The 20,955-nt window shown below is 41.1% G+C and overlaps 1 protein-coding gene across 1 annotated transcript; it reads right to left on the minus strand.

Moving 5' to 3' along the window:
• Positions 1 to 1,711: 1,711 nt before the first annotated feature.
• Positions 1,712 to 20,886, minus strand: Gvqw3 (GVQW motif containing 3). The gene is given in 5 exon segments (XM_070035346.1): positions 1,712 to 1,959; positions 19,806 to 19,913; positions 19,916 to 20,210; positions 20,454 to 20,519; positions 20,776 to 20,886. Coding segments are annotated over 5 exon segments (828 nt in total).
• Positions 20,887 to 20,955: the final 69 nt, after the last annotated feature.

The following is a 20,955-nucleotide window of genomic DNA, read 5'->3' on the forward strand; positions in this document are numbered from 1 at the left end:
TTCAGTCCTCTGTGGTCGTATACACCAGTGTTAGTATCCTTGCTGCATCCCGTATGGATCTCTTACCTAGGCTGAGAAGGCAGGGCTATGACCCAACATTTTTTTTGGCTAAACTTTTTTTATGTTCCCTGGTCATATGTTGTTGGCGCTTCTGGCTGGGACATCATGTGGCCCTGCTGGAGAAAGAGTCTGTATGAGATTCTGATTGAGGGATAGCAGCCAAGCTGACCTCAGCCAACAAAGAGAACAGTGAAACAGCAGCATCCCTGCATGGGTAATTCTGGTTTAAATTACCATTCCTTTTCAGAAGCCATACATTGACCTGTGTTGTTCCCTCAGCTGGAAGTGCTCCTTCTCATGCTTCTTCCTGAGGGAGCCAAACGCTACCAGTGTCTTAGTACCACTTCCACTTCCGTGATGAGACTTTCCCCACTCACCATTTGGAAAATGAATCATTCCATCCTCTGTACCTCAAAAGCACTTCATTTGTATTTTTTCCTGTGGCAATTGTATTTTTCTGCAATGCATAGTCATTTATGTCCATGTCTGTTTCTGCCACTAAATAGTAAGCTCAAGGTGGACAAGAAACATGTTTTATCCAACTTTGATTCCCCACACAGCATGGCCAATATCTGGCATATATGGTAGGTACTCAATCACTGTATGGACTAACATAAAATTACAATGGCTAAGTTCTTCCTCTTTAGGACTCTGGGAAAGCTGTTGAGATTATAGGCAGATGACCAATTGGTTTTATGTCCATTTCTTTCCCGTACATTCTGAAAGAGGCAGGAAAAGGAAAAGAGTTAAAGCTGTCTGTGGATCCATATTCCAGAGATTTCAGCCAGTGTTCCTTGGAGTAATAATATGAATAATAACTAACATATGCAGGTCTCTGGCTCTTTTCACACCCATTAAGGCTGTGGAGTCTCACAAGGATTAGAAAGTCAGCTGGGTGGGCAGAATTGGCTTGTTCTTTGTTACAGCTGAGAAAACCAAAGCTTAGAAGAAAAAAAAAAAAGTGATTTACTGAAGATTGCATCCACTTAAAATAAGGCTGAAACTCACTACCAGATCCGTTGACTTCAAATACTTGGCTCCTGGGACTTCTAGGGTGACAAGAGCATAGGCAACCCTTCATCCTGATAAAGGTTTATTGAAAGAAGGAAAGAATTCCATGGCTTAACCCCTGATAAGATATATTTGTGTTAAGTCCTGTTGTTACCTTCATATACACTTAACCAGGTTTAGTTCCTCAAGACCATGATTTTTGCCTTTCTTTCTCTCTCCAAAGTTCAGGTCTTTGGCAAGTCCCATGCTTTGCAGGTTTTCATCTTTGTAAAATGAGAAGATTGAGCTAGAAGTTTAAATTGGGTCACGTTCATGCTGGCACTCAGCACAGAACCTAACCCACAATTTCCACCAGCCCTCCCCCCCACCTCTTCTCCCCCTCCCCTCCCCTGCAATGGACAACTCCAAGCTCCAACACTAGAGGCCTCCAGGACTCCAGCTGACATGATGGAATGCGTATCCTGAACACTGTACGAACACTGTAGCCTCTTCCCAGGCTGGCTGTGGAAACTGAGCCTCCTCCAGACAGTAGGGCTGCTCTGCTCATAAGGATCAAGTCTGGAGCCTCATTAGTCATGTCAGATGACATAGTTAACACTTGGGGCCGGCACAGCTAGTTCATCAACAAGGTCCTATGTGCCTAACTCCATCCCTGCAGCTGAGGAACTACTGTATCTGGAGCCGGCAGCACATCAGAGGAGCAGCACCAGAGCGCTTCCAAATTGGTTTTGATTAATTGCATAGACATGTCTTTAATTGGTGCCAGGGTAGCGGCCAGAGAACTTATGGGAAAGCAGGATGTTATGCTTTCATTCCCTGAAGTCTCATAAAGCAATGAAAGATGAGGAACAGAATCACTGCTCGTTGAAAATTTATCGACCATGCAGACTCAGAAAACACAAATAACTATCTGAATAAAAACCTAACCTCATTTTCCCAACTCATTGGAAGCTATACATGTTCCCTTCTGCCCTGCTGCCTGCCTGCCTGCCTGCAGAGAGATGCAATTGAGGAAAACGTGTGATTTCTAAGAAATGCATGCTTTAGCAATGAAACAGAGTTCCTCAGCTCTCCTCAGCTGCCTTGGATAGACACCTGGGCTTACTTAGAAGTACCTTCCTCTCCAGCCCTCCACCAGACTATGAGTTGATATCAGAAGCATTCATTCCCCACATTTGTTCTCCCTTTTATACTCCTTGGAGATTTAAGACACATGTATTGCGTGTGTACTGAATACAAAACACTCTTCTGGTTCCACAGGAATACAGAATTAGAGTCAAGTACAGAGCCTCCCTTCAGGGAATGGTAACCTAAGAGAAAATAGGTCCACAAGTGAATTAATGTCAGACTAGTGGCATCACATAGAAGACAAAGCACTGGATGTGGCATCAAGAAATCTCAGGAGTAGGGATAGTTATGACATATACCTATAATCTCAGCTACTCAGGAAATAAAAGTAGGAGGATTGAGTTATGAGGCCAGCCTGAGCAAAAAGTTATCAAGGCCCTGTCTCAAAAAACAAGTCAGAGCAAGGTGCTGGTGGCTCCCTCTTGTAATCCTAGCTACTCAGGAGGCTGAGATCTGAGGATCACAGTTTAAAGCCAGCCTGGGCAGGAAAGTCTGTGAGACTTTTACCTCCAATAAACTATTCCCCCAAAGCAAGAAGTGAGCTGTAGCTCAAGTGGTAGCCTTGAGCAAAAAAAAGCTTAGGGACAGTGCCAGCTTAGGTCCTGAGTTTAAGTTCAGACTGGCAAAAAATAAAAAAGCCAGGTTCCAGTGGCTCATACCTATAACCCTAGCTGTTAGGAGGCTAAGAGTAGATGACTGAGGGTAACCCAAGCAGAAAAGTTAATAAGACTCTATCTCAAAACAAACCAACAAAAACGGCTGGACTCATGGCTGAAGAGGTAGAGTGTCAGCCCCGCAAGTTTAAGGCCCTGAGTTCAAAGCTCACTACCAAAAAAAAAAAAAAAAAAAAAATATGCACCAGCATGGTGATGCACATCTATAGTCTCAGTTACTCAGGAGGAAGAGGTAGGAGGATCACAGTCCCAGGCTGGCCCAGGCAAATAGTACTAGACTTTATCTGAAAAACTCTGGAAGCATGACTCAAGTAGTAGAATGTTTACCTAGCAAGCATAAAGCCCTGATTTTAGTCCCCTCAGCTCTGACTTGCATTATTGACCTGCTTCAGATACTCTATCTGATGGTCTTAACTTTACTATAGAAGAACATAATAATTCTTTCTTCACATGGCAATTTTGAGGCCTGGAAGAGTTAGCAGGCTGGAAAGTACCCAGCACAAAGCCTGACACTGATCAGTTGCCAAGTCTGAATAAACATCACTGGCAAAATTTTTAGAAGAGAGCTATGTGAGAGTTCATATGTTCCAGAACAAATGACTACTGATTACAGATCCTCTGCTGAGCATTGAAGACTTACCCAGAAAGCTGAATGTCATCTCTGGGATGACCTGGATATCTACTAGAGAGTAACTATGATCTGGTATGATAATAATGGCAAAGCAGCTATGTGCAATGTTGCACATATGTACTTCAAGCACTCAGAGGGCTACGGCAGGAAGATCAAGAGTTTGAGGCCAGCCTGGGATTCATAGTGCCACCTGTCTCAAATAAATAAAAGAAAAAGGAATAACAAACCATCCCAGTTGTGGTGACACAAGCCCATTCAGGGTTATCAAAGAAGAAAGAAAGGTGGCAGTGGTCACTTCTAATCTAGGTCAGCCAGGATATATTTGCCTGAAGAGGCAATTTTGAACTAAGTCCTAACAAAAGAGTTTATTTTGTAGAATAGCTCACATCCAAAGCCACAGATTATATGGCATTGTAAACTGTATCTGCTATGGTTTGGATGTGGTTTGCCCCCAGGTTCTTGCACAAGAAGCTTAGTCCCTAGTGTGGTAGGTTTAAGAAGTGGGCCTCTTGGGAGGCTTTTTTTCAACATTAATAAACTGATACTTTCTTATTTTTTAAGTTAATTTTCTCCTGCACTCAAATGACAGCTCATGAGAACCTGAGGTTCTGCCTGTTTTTTCCACCAAACTTTGTAGATGTTCAATATGTTTGTTACATGAATAAACAATTTTTTGCAAAACAGGAAGCACAGTAGGGCATACTATAATTGGTACAGTACCTATCACACCGTAGGCACTGAATTTTTCCCATAAACAATAAGGTTACCTGTCATATAACTATTACCCCTCTATATGTCACTTTTATAAAAACAATAAAAAAATTAAACAATAAGGATTGTTCAAATTATAGGCCAGAAGAATTAAAGTGGGAGGTGATGGACGATAGATGTTCAGAGCTATACCCTGAAGACAGACACATGACAATGATAAGGTTGTTGGGAAAGAATCGGAAGTATTAAAAATCTTTTTAGTGGGGCACTGGTGGCTCACTTCTGTAATCCTAGCTACTTAGGAGGCTGAGATCCAAGTATCCGCAGTTTAAAGCCAGCACAGACAAGAAAGTCCTGAGACTCTTATCTCTAGTTAATCACAGAAAAAAGTGGCAGTGGCATTATGGCTCAAAATGGTAGAACACTACTAGCATTGAGCAGAAAAGCTCGGAACAGTGTCCAGGCCCTGAGTTCAAGCTCCACGACTGACCAATGAAATAATAATAATAAAATAAAAATAATAAATATATATACACACACACACATACATACGTGTACATATATAAATCCCATCCCAATCTTGACGCAAGTACAATGGTATACTACTATAATCTCAGCTACTCAAGGCAGAGATAGGGAAGGATTATGCTTTGAGGTCAGCCCATCAAAAAGCAGGACATCCCATCTCAACAAAGAAACTAGTGACGCATCTCTATTACTCCAGATACAAGGGAGGTTTAAGAAGAACATGACTGTCATCCCAACTACCTGAGAAATATAAATAAGAGAATTACTGTCCATCCTGGCCATGGCAGGGGGGCGGGGGAGACAAGCCACCCTACCTGAAAAAGAACTAAAGCAGAATAGGCTGGCATAATGGCTCAAGTGGTATAGTACTTGCCTAGTTAGCACAAGGCCCCAAGTTCAAGCCCTAGTGCTGCCAAAAAAATTAAATCCCTTCCAATCTTAAGCTTCAGATCATCTCTTGCCACCCTTCCTGGTCCCCTCACTCACACCTCTTCTTTCCACTCCACCCTGTCTGGAGTCAGTTAGACATCTGACACATCATTTCCTGCCCATGTAAATCACACACTAGGGTGTGATACTCAGCTTTAACCATCCCCCAGGTGGAGATGGCCCCATCAGTCAGGGTGGAGGCCCCAAGCAAAGGCTTTCCATGGGGAGGCAAGCAGGGGACTGTTTACCCACCAGTACCTCCTGGCTGTGCTCCCAGATAATTTTATGTCCTTTGGTCCTGGATCTGCTCCTTCATTGGATGCACCTCAGTTCACTTGCTGGAGCACTGAGGTGTGACTGTTAAACTGCTGCTGCTTCCTGTCCCAGGGATCCTGGGCTTTAGAGAGCATGAGAAACAGACAAGAAAGAGGGCTTTATATGAGGTAAACTTTGACAATGATGATAAGGCCAAAGACTTGCACTTATATAGTGCCTAACAGTTTACAGAGCCCTAGAGAACTCTTATTCATCCTTTGAGACTGAACAAATGTTACTTCTTTTCACCAAACTACAATACTGACTAGAGGGGCCAATTCTTTGCCTTTATTCTTCGTAAAACTTCTATTATCATCCTTATTGCCCTGTAATAAAGTTTTTTTTTGTGTACATGCCTCCTTTCCTCCTTTAAATCAGCTCCTTGGAGACAGATCTCTTCCATCCAAGTAAAGAAAGCACTAGGGGCTCACATTGGTAAATCCTAGCTAGTCAGCAGGCTGAGACCTAAGGATCATAGTTTGAGGCCCACCCAGGCAGGAAAAAAAATAACCAGCAAAAAGCTGGAAGTACAGCTGTGGCTCAAATGGAGGAGCACTACCCATAAGCATAAAAAGCTCAGGGACAATATCTAGGCCCTGAGTTCAAGCCCCAGGACCAGCACACACACACACACACACACACACACACACACACACACACACAAGTGGCAATAGCTGGGTACTGGTGGCTCAGGCTTATAATCTTCACTACTCAGGAGACTGAGATCTGAGGATTGCAATTTGAAGCCAGCCCAGGCAGAAAAGTCTGTGAGAATCTTATCGCAGACTTTAACTAGCAAAAAGCCAGAAGTTGAGCTGTGGCTTAAATGGTAGAGCACCAGCCTTGAGTGAAAAAGCTAACTGAGGGTACAAGACCCTGAATTTAAACTCCAGCACCAACCCATATATCCACCTACACCCACCCCCTGCACGCGTGTGCATGCACACACACGCACATACCTGCACACACACACAGAGGCTTGAGTTTAAAAAAAAAAACTACTTCAATATCACTTAAAAAAAAAAAAAAAACAAGAAAGCAACCAAAATAACGAGAGCTCAGCAACAAAAGATGAATAACAAATAAAAAGTGGGCAATGAATTTGAATAGAAATGTCTCCAAAGAAGACTTAATAGCAAGCACATGCCAATATGTTCAACATCAGTAGACATTAGGAAATGAAGTCAAAAGCATAAAGAAATACCTCTTCTTAATCACAGGATGGACATAAGAAAAACATAAAAGGAAAATAACAAGTGCTGAAGGAATATGGATAGATAAGAATGCTTACCTCATGCATTGCCAGTGGGAATGTAAAATGGTGCAGTTGTTATGAAAAATAGTCTGTCAATCCCTCAGCAATATAACAATTACTATACAGTCCAGCAATCCCATTCTTAGGAATATACACAAGAGAACTGAAAGCCAATGTGAAAATATGAGCATGCACATATATATTCATAACACCACTACTCACAATAGTAAAAATTGGAGACAATCCAGACTGCCTTTCATAGTTGAAAATAAGCAAAATGTGGTACATCAAAACAATTGGATACTGTTCAACCCTAAAAAGAGATGAAGTATTGATATATAGTACAATGTGAATTTTGAAAACATGATGCCATTATGAAAGAAGTCAGAAACAAATTATTGCATTTGTATGAAATTTCCAGAATAGAAAAGTCAGTAAAAGTAAAATTTGATTAATGGTTGCCATGGATGAGAGGTAAGGGGATGGAGAGGAACTGCCTAATGCATATGAAGGTTCCAAGTGAGAATGTTCTGCAATTACAGAGTGATGATGATTGTGCAACATTATGAACATACTAGGGGAGAGGGAGAAATGTACACTTTAAATTAGTGAGTTTTGCCACAATAGGAAAAAGTTACCATAAAAGTTCTTTCTTCATCCATCAAACATGAGCAATTCCAGGCAAATCTAATCCTGGATGCCAGGAATACAGAGAATTGTATGAGGTTGGTTGCCTTTTGAGTTTGTGGGCTAGTAGGGCAGAAAAAAAATAATCCTATAAACATTAGATTCAGTTAAATGTCACAGTTCTTTAACAAAGGAATGTGCATTGCCCACAGGTAATGGCTGCTTTTCCATTAGAGATGACAGGACATCAGCAATGGCAAGTCTGAAGGTAGAGTACAGAGTAGTGGTTTTGCCAGGTATCCAGCAGCAGATAATTCTGGGAGTAGCTGTACAAGCTCAAATAGTTGTCTGTGTCTTGTTTTCAGCAAACTCCAAATAAATACCACATGTGCACTGTAGGGGATGAGGCTTGGGTGACCACCTGTCCAGTTGCAGTAGGATATGTTAGGGAAAAGAAATGTGCCTGCTAGAGTATTAGAGCTACTTAGAGGTGGTGAATACAGCCAGTCCTGAAGGTAAGCTTGCAGAACACTGTGCTCTTAAGAGTATTTCAAATTAGAATAGAACATACAATATATAACTCCCTTACTCTACTTTCCTCAATCCATCTTATGTGTTCTACTATTGTTTATTCTCTCTTGCTTTCTCTGTCTCCCTTATTTCCCTCCTTCTCCCTCTTCTCTCTCTTCCTTTCTCCCACTTGAAACTTCTTTTTCTTGAGCTTCCTCTGTTTTCTGTTTGAAATTTGTTACCATGGCAATGTCATGGCACAATATAGTGGCATTTCCAAGTGAAGTGTAAAGAATTTTCGGGACATGTAGAAATATAAGACTGGGGTTTAGGGATACAAGCCCTAATTATGGGATAGAACACATGATTTCAGACACTGTCGTGAATACAAACACTCAGAAATTTGAGATAGCACACAGGAGATAGTTGAAAGCTTTATTAAGATTTATGTGCCCAGATTTTTAAACAGTATATGAGAAATATTTAAAACACAAAACATAACACTCTACTTGGGAAGAACATCTGGGGAAAAAAAGTGACAGAATGCCAACTTTTACACACACACACACACACACACACACCTCTGGAAAAGAAAAGGACCTGAAGACTTAGACACCCCAGAGAACTTCGGAAAAACCTTCTATACTATGTTTTATGCTATAAATATGCTTCTTGAAAATTGCAAATATATCTATTGCTAGTAAATCATTTGTTATAGGTATGAGTGAGCAGTATTTTTAAAGTATATTAAAAATGAGCTGGACACCAGTGACTCATGCCTGTAATCCTAGCTACTCGGGAGGCTAACATGATTGCAGTTCAAAGCCAGCCCATGCTGGACTATTACCTCCAATAAGCTACCAAAAAGTCAGAGCTGTGACTCAAGTAGTAGAGTGTTAGCCTTCTGCAAAAAGTAGCTCAGAGGCAGTGGCTAGGCCCTGAGTTCAAGCTTCTGGACTAGCACAGAAAGAAAAAAAATAGGAAAAATGATAGCCAGGCACCAGTGGCTGAGGCTTGTAATCTTAGCTACTCAGGAGGCTGAGATCTGTGGATCATGGTTTGAAGCCAGCAGGGACAGAAAAGCCCATGAGACTCTTACCTTCAATAAGCTACTAAAAATCTAGAAGTGGAGCTATGGCAGAAGAGCTTAGGGGTACCCAGGCTATGAGTTCAAGCTTTAGGACCACTACATGCGCACACACATGTACACACGAAGATTAAGAATGAACATTTTAGTTGGGTGTGGTGGCACATACCTATAATCTCAGCTATTCAGGAGATGGTGGCAGAAGGATTACAAATTTGAAGCTAGTCCTCATAAGGTTAAGGAAACTTAAGTGGGAGGGGCACAGCTGGGTACCAGTTGTTCACACCTATAATCCTAGAGAATTGCAGATTGTGGTCAAGAGTTAGTCCAAGCAGAAAAGTTTATGAGACTTATCTCCAATTAATAGCCGTAAATTGGAAATGGGGCTGTGGCTCAAGTGGTAGAGCACTAGTTTGAGCTAACGAGGTAAGGGCTGGTGCTCAATACCTCAATTCAAGCTTCAAGTGATGGAGGGCCCCCAGCAAGCACAAGGCTGTATGTTCAATTCCAGATCTGGGGGGGAGCATTTAGGCAAAGGAAATTATTACCAGAGACATAATAGAAAAACTGGATTAAGAGGTTCAAAGACATTTTTATCCTGACTCTGTCACCAACTAGATGTGTGTTCCAGGAGATGATTTCCTCATCTTCTCTTAGCTGTACTTATGAATTCTCACTTAAATTCTTAAAGTAAGGTAAGGTGTTTTAAAAGTATATTTAAAAGGGAACAGTAGGAACACACCCTAGTGTTCAATTTTCTTTCAAGAGGTAATATTCCAGACCTAATCCTTGTGAATGGAGCTCAAGGCCTTTCTACATAAAAGGAGCTAGGTATGGCACAGCCAGCTGACTACTACTGTGTTGTGCATTTTGTTTCTTCATGCCCCACTTTCTCATTTCCACAATCAACCTGTGACATTCCAACATTTTGTTCCAAATTCTTTACAAAAGCTTATTCCTTAGAGATTCCTTCTGGGAAGGATTGAGTCAGGTCATTCCTGGCCAATCTTAAACCTCTTCCTGGTTCATTTTTCTACATCTCATCCTTCTTCTCCTGTCCCTTTAGTAGGGACTGTCTAACCAAAAGGTGAACCCTCTATGCCTAATCTCGGGCTGGCCCAAAGAAGGAATTCAGTAAATGACTGTTCACAAGGTATTTTTGAGGCAAAAAGCTGAGGCAGAGAGATGAGTCTGGTGAAAGACTTATATACTAAGGTTGAACTTCTGGCTGCTTCTTTGAGCACTTGTGAACTTTCCAATTTTCTAGCATGAGCAAAAACATCAACAAACCACAAGTGTTAAACCCTCCTTTTCCTGGCTTTTTGTCAATGCCCTGGTCTCCCATAAATAATGCAGTAGTCAGTCCCTTCTAATACTGGAAATTTGCTCAGTTCTCCAATGTCTGGCACAGGATGCAGGGCACACAGTTTGTCTTTAAGAGAAACAGGCATTAAAAGTCTTCTAGCTTGTTATGCTTAAAAAGCAATGATATTCTACATCTGTCTTTGTGGACCTAACACCTGCCATCCAGCCCCACTCAAGGACTCCTGCCAACTGGCTCCAGAAAAGGCTGTTTATAACAGTGTTTAGACACTACTTTGGTTAATCTGTCATACAGGAAATACAAAACACAACTGTAAGAATTCATTTGTCTTCTTAAGCAAAAACAGGTTCCTGCCTTATTAGCTAGCAGAAGACAGAAAGCAATAGTGGATTCAGCTTTTTGCAGATTATCATTTTGCAAAATAGTTCAAGAGTTGTCAGGAAGACTACCCAGGAAACACCTTCTATGGGCCATATCTGTGCCATGCACCTTCTATGCGTTAATGTGAGCTTCATGCTTCACATATAATCACTAAGATACCCGATTTTGACACATTTATTATATGCTCATGTGGAAGTAGTTTGTGGCTTGTTTACTGTTACATCCTATGTCTGGACCTGTGTCAGACATACAAGCATTCAATAAGTATTTGTTAAAAAATAAACAACTAAAAAAGCCGAAGTGGCGCTGTGGCTCAAGTGGTAGAATGCTAGCCTTGAGCTGAAGAGCTGAGGGACAGCGCCCAGGCCCAGAGTTCAGGCCCCACTACCGGACCCCCAAAAAAAAATTAACAAAAATAAACAACTATGAAATAAATAGTATTATTTTCTTCTTATAGATGAATCACTGAGTCACTTAGAAGGTGTATATGAACTGTCAGTTACATGGCTAAGGAGTATTAGCAAAACCACAAGTCTTACTGTTCTTTAGGGATTTCTTATTTTTAATACACAAAAGGCTGTCTATGGAAGTTACAGCTTAACCTATCAATTTATATGTACAGTGCATCTTGACCTGAGTCCCTTCTTCAGGAATTTTTTTCCCTTAGATCTTAATGAACCCAGTTTGACAAATCTATAACCAATATGCCTATAAAACATGGATTTTGCCAACTGCTTGTAGCTCATGCTTATAATACTAAGACGGCTGAGATTAGAGGATTATGGTTTAGTGCCAGCCCACATAGACAAATCATCCCATGAAAAGCTGAAACTAGAGGCATGAATCAAGTAATAGAGAGTGAGCCATGAGCAGAGAGAGGGGCTGGGAAGATGGCTCAGTGGTAGAGTGCTTGCTTTGCATGCATGAGGCCCTGTGTTCGATTCCTCAGCACCACATAAGAGAAAAAGCCAGAAGTTGTGCTGTGGCTCAAGTGGTAGAGAACTAGCCTTGAACTGAATTGCTCAGGGACAGTGCCCAGACCCAGAGTTCAGGCCACACGACCAACAAAAGAAAAAAAAAGTATAGTAATTCTAGACAACACAGTAAGATTTGAAAACCTTAAGGGTTTTGTAAGTTGCAGCATTCGATGACTAATGATCTTAGTGTCACTTTCTCAATGTGGAATACCAAATATTTCAGTGTATATGTTCAAGTATGGGAGGAGGTAGACTTGACACATTGAAAGCTATTCCTAAAGAAATTAAATGGAATAGTCAAGAATTCTTCAGAGATTCAGCTGTAATAAAATTCATCTTAAGAATTCATTTTGTATGAGAGAATGTGACAGTGAAATCTAAAGGAAGTTAATTTTACCCAGGAGAGAATTTCATATCCTTTTTCATTTGTCAGAACATATTTCATTCTTAAGTTCTCTTTTACCTAACTAAAGCCACACAATTGTAGTATGTCACTCATTGTCTTTTTCTTCTCTTTTCTTTTTTGTCAGTTGTGGGGCTTGGGTGCTGTCCCTCAGCTCTTTATCTCTCTACCACTTGAACCACAGCACTACTTCCGGTTTTCTGAGTGTTTTATTGGAGTTAAGAGTCTCATGGACTTTCCTGCCAGGGCTGGCTTTGAATCTTGAGCCTCAGATCTCAGCCTTCTGAGTAGCTAGGATTAAAGTTGTGAGTCACCAGGCATAGTGTCTTCTTATAATCACTGGTTTCTTCTCTCTTTTTTTTTTTTTTTTTTTTTGTAGAGATTCTGGTCACATATTTGAGGCAAATCCTTTTTCCTTCTGTCCCACTCCAGCCATCATCACAATATCTTACACACTCCATGTTGACCTAGCCAATTTATTCTCATGGATCAATGATGTGGTCTCAGTCTCACCACTGCCAACTTTTTCTTTTTTGTGCCAGTCCTGAGGCTCAAATTCAGGATTTTAGCACTGTCCCTGAGCTTTTTTTTTTTTCCTCAAGGCTAGTGCTCTACCATTTGAGCTACAGCTCTAGTTTCTGGCTTTTTAATGGTTAATTGGCAATAAGGGTCTCATGGACTTCCCTGCCAAGATTAGGTTTGAACCACAGTTCTCAGTTCTCATCCTTGTAAGTATCTAGGATTACAGGGATGAGTCACTGTTGCCCAGTAGAAATATTTTAATATTTTCTTAATTTATTTTTATTACAGAAGTGATATACAGAGGGATTACGTGAATTAGGTAATGAGTGCATTTCCCTTTCTACAGTGTTTTCTGTTCCTCATTCCTTCCCAGTCCCTCCCTTCCACCTCTAACCATTCATTCTCATCAGTGTCCACTGCTGCACTTTTTCACCCTTTTTCCCCTCGTTATCCTCCCCCCAACCCTTCTGAAGATGTACTATTGAATACATCATATATAAAGACAGAATCATCAAAAACTAAAAAAAAAAAAAAAAAAGAAAGTGAGGGGGGGAGGAAGTCTCACTTTTTTTCATAACATATATTTTATTTTTTATATAACTATCAAGAGGCACTTTGGCATTGCAACTTTGTGTTTCTCTCCTAAGAGTATCCTCTTTTGGTCTCACTTGTGTGTGAGTATCTAGATTACTGTATACTTCTTTATCATATCCCCATGCATTTTAGATCTAATTTCCACATTAGAGAGAACATGCATGTCTCTCTGAGCTTAGCTTATCTCACTTAACATGATTTATTCTAGTTCCATCCATTTCCCTGCAAATGACATTTATTTCTAATAACTGTGTGAAATTCCATTGTGTATAGATACCACATTTTTCTGATCTACTCATCTGTTGTGTGGCATCTGGATTGGTTCCCTGTCTTGGTTATTGTGAATAGTACAACAATAAACATGAATGTACAGGTGTCCTTATCATATCCTGGCTCATGCTGTTCAGGGTATATGCCCAGGAGTGATATGGCTGGGTTATAGGGAAAGTCTATGTTTAAAAATAGTTTTTAAATATTGTAAAAATATTTAAAAATATTTTTAAATTATTTTATTTTGTGCTTTTAAAAACTATTTTTAAAGCATAAAAACAATTTTAAACACCTAACAACAAAATTTAAAACACTTGTAATTCAACAAGCCAGAGTTTGTTTATGTTTTGGATTTATATATACATTAGTGTGTGTGTATGTACCTGTGTATGTGCTGGTATTGGGGCTTGGGGCTTGAACTCAAGGCCTATGTACTGACTCAGCTTATTCACTTAAGGCTGGCACTCTACCACTTGAGCTCATAACTCTACTTCCAGCTTTCTGTTAATTGGAGATAAAAGTCTCTTGGACTTCTCTCGGACATCTGCCCAGTCCAACTTTGAACCATGATCTCAGATCTCAGCCTCCTGAGTAGCTAGGACTAAAGGTATGAGCCAGTAGTGCCCAGCACAGATTTGTAAGTACAATTTTGTATGGCTCTTGTCACTAAATATTGTAAGCATTTTTCCATGCTGTTAAATAGTCTTCACTAACATTCATTATGTTGACTATATACTAGTCTATTATTGTATAGTTACAAGTTTTATATATAGCTATAAACTACAGTTTATTTAACCAATTTTCAACAGTTGAACTTTTAGATTATTAAGCATAAATTTTATACACATTTTTGACTGTTTCTTTAGGATGGATTCCCAGAAGTGGAATTAGGGGATCAAAGGATATATACATTCTTAAAGCTCCTAAAAGATACTGCCAAATTGCTTTTCAGAAAGCTGTTGCCAATTTATACTTCCAACATTGTCCAGCATGTTTTTCTACCAATATAGATTTGTATAAAGTATAATTAAAGTGGAACATACAATACTTGAATTATTGTTGCAGTTGGAGAAGCATGATGACTACAACACAGACATATGACAAAGAAGTGAAGCGATACACTTAGATTTTTAAACTTGTCAAAATTAGCCTTGTTATAACCTCTGTTTTCACTGTATTTGATGTTGATATAATTTGGGGAAGGGAAGGGGAAAAAAACATTGTTTAAATAGGGATAGGGATACAGGTAGACCCATTGCAACAGCGAGATGTACAAAATGCTATGTTGAAAAACGAACTTTACAACTTTGGTGGGGGGAGTGTAGTCATGGAGATGGGAGGGCAGGGATGGTAAGGGAAAAACAAAGGAGGAAGCAACAATGCTTGATAAGAAGTGTACTTATTACTTTGCTCATGTAATTGTAACCCCTCTGTATGGTATTTTCACAATAAAAAAAAACTTATTAATAATAAAAAAAACTAAGTCTTGCACCTGTTTTGTCTATTGCTCTATTCCAGCATGCAGAACAGCATCTGGCAATAACTTTCACTTAATAAACATTTGTTGAATGAATTAACACAGAATCTTCTCTTTCAAATGGTTTTTCAGCCTGAAGTAGGTTTAAACACTCTTAGTTCAGAGGAAATATGGCTAACTGATCAACAGTCAACTCAATCCTGAAATTCTATTGCAACTTTGCAAACTCAGTTTTAATGGTGATACAGAAAGAGAGGCTGAGCTTAAAGATGAATAGACATACTTACATGTACATACCTCAGTACTAGTTACCAAATGTGTTTCTGTGAGTGTGCGTGTTTGTGTGTGTCCATCCATTCTGGTTGCAATTTGTCAACATTTTTAGTACTGCCCAAATAGGTGTTTTGTTTCGTTTTGCTGTTCTGGGGATTGAACACAGTGCATGCCAACCCAGTATTCTACCACTTGACCCACCTTGCACCACAAAAAGCCTTTGATATATTTCATAGGAAGTATGTAGGTAGCAGTTTGTGTAATACAATTTTTTTAGTCAAAAACAGCACAAAATTCATTTTGTAAACCATAATATGATCAAAACAAAGTAGTAGTCAATCATTCAGCTTTAGTTCATTCTCCTGGTCTCATTAAGATTCCCTCGAATGTTCCACAGTTTCTATGTAGTACATTGTGGGTACTGCCCGATCAACTTGGCATTAACAATGCTATTGGTGGAAAGCAATCAACCATCTGTTATTTTTATATACACACTTGAGCTACACGAGATGAGGGATAGGCAAGTTATATTCCATGATGTAAGTCATTTTTAAATGGTTGGGGAAAAATCAAATACTTTGTGAAATCTATGAAATTCAAAATCCAGTATCTACTATAAAGTTTCATGAGAACACAGCCATGTTCATGTTTCCATACTAGCTATCTGCTTTTGGACTAAAATACTGAGTTGTAACAGAGACACATGACCCGAAGTGGCGCTGTGGCTCAAGCAGTAGAGCACTGGCCTAGAGCTGAAGAGTGCAGGGACAGCGCCTAAGCCCAGAGTTCAAGCCCCGTGACCAACAACAACAACAACAACAAAAAAAAAAAAAAAACAGACACATGACCCACAAGTTCAGGATATATATCTTTTATGAAAATCTGCTGACACCCTTAAATGGGTCCTTGGAGGCAATGAAGCTCCCTACTAGGTTGTTGGGGGTTTTTTTTGGTAAGTTTATGGATATTAACACAGGGAGGATGATACATCTTGCATAGTATATACAAGGATCAGATAAGGCAGAGACATAAATCCATGAGGGTTGCCTTAGAAAGGATGTACAAGCCTGGAAAATATGAGGGGGCTAATTCAACTGAAGCTGCACCTGAGGAATGCAAAGCAACATACATTTCAGAAGCTAAGGGATACCTACTGGATACCCAGAGACCTAAAAGCCAAGTGGAGCATGACCAATGGTATCTTTGACAACAGGCAAACTGAAGTGTATATGATTCAGTGCCAGACAAGTTCCCCATAGTGCTCTATTCCCTCAGTAGATATCCACATAATAAATGCAGACTTTGATCAAGACTGGATCTGAAAGGAATGCTCTAGGAAGGAGGTACAGGTTAATTTCTTCTCAATTATAGCTTTTTTTTTATTTTATTTTTTGATACAGGCTCTTACAATGTAGCCCACACTTCCTTGTAACTCGCAAACCACCTGCCTTAACTAGCAATCCTCCTGCCTTATTACAGGCATGTGCCACCATGCCCAGCTAAATGATGCCATTTTAATAAGGAATTCAGAGCCAGGGGTAGAATTCAGACACTGTAGAAACATCCTCATGTTTTTCTAAGTTAAAGATTTGGTGAACATTTTTTTGTCTTTCTTTGATCATTATTATTGGAGTAAATGGAACAAAGTAGGGTGGAATGATGGGAGACCAGGAAGAATTACATAAAATCAATGATGGATGTTGTGACCTAAAAGGTACTTTCAGTCATCTAACTTTCTATTTGAATTTTGAATAAGAATAGGGTGAGATGGAGGTGAAAAGGAAGACAAACCTGAAAGCCAAAGAGAGCCCCAGGTTACATTAAGCTTGAGAATTAGTCAAGGTTTACAGATAGCCAGCTCTCCTCCTAACATTCCATAGAAATCCTGGCTTTATGTTCTGCAGTTAGGTGGAACATCTGCCAGGCAAAACAGAGCTATTGAGAGAACAGTGTCAGTGTGTTATAGCTCTGTATCTCTTCCTTGAGAAACTGGTAACAATGGTCCAATCTAGGGAGTATAACAAAAACAAAGACAGGCGCTGGTAGCTTAAGCCTGTACTCCTAGCTCCTCTGGAGGCTGAGATCTAGGGATTGATGTTGGAAGCCGGCTCGAAAGTATGTGAGATTATTTCTATTTATATTTTTTGGAAGTTCATCAGAAATGGCATGCATTTTAGAATGGCCTAGGACTGGCCAGCGTGCGCGCGCGCACACACACACACACACACACACACACACGACCAAGAACATAAGAACAGGTCATCTCTCTATGTAACCCTCCTCCACTTCTTGAAGCTAGGAAGGCAACATGAGGCTAAAGGTTCCAGTGGACCACAGATGAAGTCAAGAGCTGAAAGGACAATCCAAAAATCCAAGGAAAGAGGAGTTGTGAGGTGGATGGGTTAAAAAAAAAAAAAAAAAAAAAAAAAAAGGCAATTCAGTATAGCCAGTGGTCAAAAGCAGCTATTGGAGGTAAAGTCTACAACCAGAAAACAAAGTACCAAAGAATCAGAGAACAGCCAGCCAACTAACTGGTGAAGAATAAATTGACAGATACCTGCAGATCCTATCATGAGAGCCACAGCTGGATCTGCAGATGCCTGGGAAACAAGGTGCAGATCGGTAAGAAAGTGGATTTGGTGGGTGGCACATAAAGAGCACTTTTATAAAAGAACTCTCCTGTTTGGGGTTATTCCTAAGAGCTCATATTTAGCTTGGGTTTAATGATTCGTAACATCCACAATGAGCATGTTTTTCTCTAGGTGAATATTACAGCAGTTATGTTACTTCCCCCAAATCTGAGATAATTATATAAGTGAGTTATTATAAACCTATTCACAGACTCAGGGGAAGCAATTATAAACTATTGGTATAAAGACATAATATCAGTGGCAGAAGACAGGAAACAAATTATCCCAAATTGCTCATCTCCAACACCTTTATCTTCCTCTGGGCCAAGCTGGGCTTAACTCATGATCTTTCTGTTTCATCCTTCCAACTGTTGGGATTACTAGTGTGCATCACCATGTCTGGCTCTATCTTTCCCTTTAAAACTTCACTATTTTAGCCGATGATGCCATCATTTCCTACTGATAAAGTTCCAAGTTTCATGCTGTTCCACTTCTTGGGAAGTTCTCCTAATCTCAAAGCCCTTCTTCATGAATCTGGTTCAAGAACTACCTCCTCCATGAAGCCTATACACCACTGGTGATCTTGTTTCAGAATTTTACACTGGATGCCCAGTAGTGTTCTAAAAACAGCACATTCTCAAAAGACACTTCATATTATTGGAGTCAGTTACTAAAACCAGGTCATTGTGTGGGAACTGGTACTAGACCCCAGATTTCCTTACATCAGGGTCTGGAATGTCACCTGGTCTTTCTCTTTTAAAAAAGAATTTTATTTTATTGTAAAGGTGATGTACAGATGGATTACAGTTACATAAGTAAGGTAATGAGTACATTTTTGTCAAACTGGTCTTTCTGTCCGTCTGTCTGTCTGTCTGTCTTTTTTTTTGGGGGGGGGTGGTTGTAGGGCTTGAACTCTGGGCCTGGGCACTGTCCCTGAGCTCTTCAGCTCAAGGCTAGCACTCTATCACTTTGAACCACAACACTACTTCCAGTTTTCTGGTAGTTAATTGGGTAAGAGTCTCACAGACTTTCCTGCCCAGGCTGGCTTTGAACCTTGCTCCTCAGATCTAAGTCTCCTAAGTAGCTTTACTGCTAAGTAGGATTACAGGTGTGAGCCACCAGCACCCAGCTGGTCTTTCTCTTAAAATACCACAGTGTTGGCCTATAACCTGACTTACATATTGTAGAGCCTTCTCTTCCAGCAGAGGGGACACTCAAGTAAATAGAGGGCCAAAGCACAGAACTACAGTGAAATAAACACAGCTCTTCTGTGAGAAGGTCTGTGAGAAGATCAGTATTGGAGGGCAACCTCTGGGTTCTGGGGGGCTTCCACTAAGTCATTTGTGTCAGATCAGCTATTAGGCCCAGCCTGGTTCAATATACCAGCATATTACTGTCTTCTGCAATATACCTTGGGCCCTAACTTCAAAGCAGACTGAAACTGTAGGCCTTCTTTAGGCATCCTCCCAGAAGAACCAGGACTCTAGGAGATCCAATCCCCAACTTCTCACTGGCATGGGCAGAATGATGAACACAAAGGAACAAGACATCCCTGGCAAGCTGAGGAAGGAGAAATAAAGAGATTCAAATTTTGTGAAGCCAAGAAAATCGAGAATAACCAAACCCCAGAAGTCAACCATCAAAAACATTCCAAAGTGGAGAAGGATGAGGATGGCCCCATAGTCCAGCACAAATTAAGTAGCAGGTTCATAACAGGGAGAACAGTAGATGAGGGTGCCTAACAAGAGACAGCTTCCTTGTTGGAGGTTCAACTACCTCTAGTTCCTTTCACCAGGGTGTAAACCAATCCTGAGCAACCTTGTGGGAAGGCTTGCTGCAGATGACCCCTGACGACGTCAGATGGTAGGGTAGTAGGTTCAGGGATGTGATAACAGAGACATTACCCCATCAGATCCGTTCTGCAGATAACTCAATGCTCCAGAATTTGTCACCTTTCCCCTTACACATACGTTATTTTTCCTAGTTTCAGATCCGATCGCGTTTGCCAGATGTAGGCTCATCCTTCAAAATACCTGCCATAACTTGGTAAGAAACGTTCATGTTCAAGTTTTCTTTCAGGATGAGTCCAACAGTTTATCTAAATTTAATTCTTCAGTCATCATCCGCATCATTAACTGCCTGTTTAAACAAACCAAGTTTTTGACCTTCCGTATGTTTTAATCGGTCCTGTGGGTGACTGGACCACCAGTGCGTACTTCAAACTCGAACATCTTCTTGCCCTTCTTTAAATGCCAATCAAAAACTCGGGCCCATGTCATAACTTCATCTCCACAGGCTTCTTTTAAAAGGTGGTTGTTCTCACTCTCAGATTTGTTCAATTTCACACAAAATCTGTTACTAATCCTTTGCTCTAAGTAGTGGTCACTCTGGCACTACACAACACAGGAAGGTTAACAGGCCACGATGGTGAGCAGAAAAGAGAAGGTAGGATCAATCTTTAAGGTGCTGTAGGTGTGATCATGTTATTCTTGCTCTGGAAGCCTCACAAGGAAAAAGTAATTGCTTTTCTGAGTTTTTCGTCCTTCAGTGTCTAGATATCGCTAGGGAGGCCCCGATGTGAGAAGCCGATAGGGCCAAAGGCGATGTTGAGGAAAGTAAAATCCCATACAACCCACGTCTGTGCGTCCTGGTGCAGCCAGCTCGGCCGCCAGTTTACAAGTCGTCCGGATTCCGCGGCCCGCCTAAGCGTCTTATGGAAATTTCCACAACAGATGCCTAAGTGGTGGCAACTTAAGCAAACCAGGAGAGACGCAACAGCTTTGCAATGTGCACGCTTGCCCCAAATCTGCAAAAACCAGCGCACGCCAAACCTACCGAAGCAACGCCGAGCTCGCCCACTAGCCTCTGGAGACTGACCCGCGTGCGCAGTTCCGGCCCGAGCTTGGCGCAGGCGCACTGCTGCAGCTACTCCAGGCCCCGCCCTTTTCCCCGCCACACCCCGGCAGGCGTTCCTCTGTGCGCGCGGCCGCCCGCGGAGAGGTCGGCCCAAAGGAAGGCGGAGGAGGAAGGCTGAGGGAAGAGAGGGCACCCCCGGACGCCGGGGTGCATTGTGGGAAGGAGGCGGCAGCGTCCCGGGCGGGCGGGAGGTGCACCAGCGGCGACGGCGGCGGCGGTGGC

Source organism: Dipodomys merriami, unplaced genomic scaffold, assembly GCF_024711535.1.
Source record: "Dipodomys merriami isolate MVZ:Mamm:240054 unplaced genomic scaffold, mDipMer1.0.p SCAF_25, whole genome shotgun sequence".
NCBI classification, from domain to species: Eukaryota; Metazoa; Chordata; class Mammalia; order Rodentia; family Heteromyidae; genus Dipodomys; species Dipodomys merriami.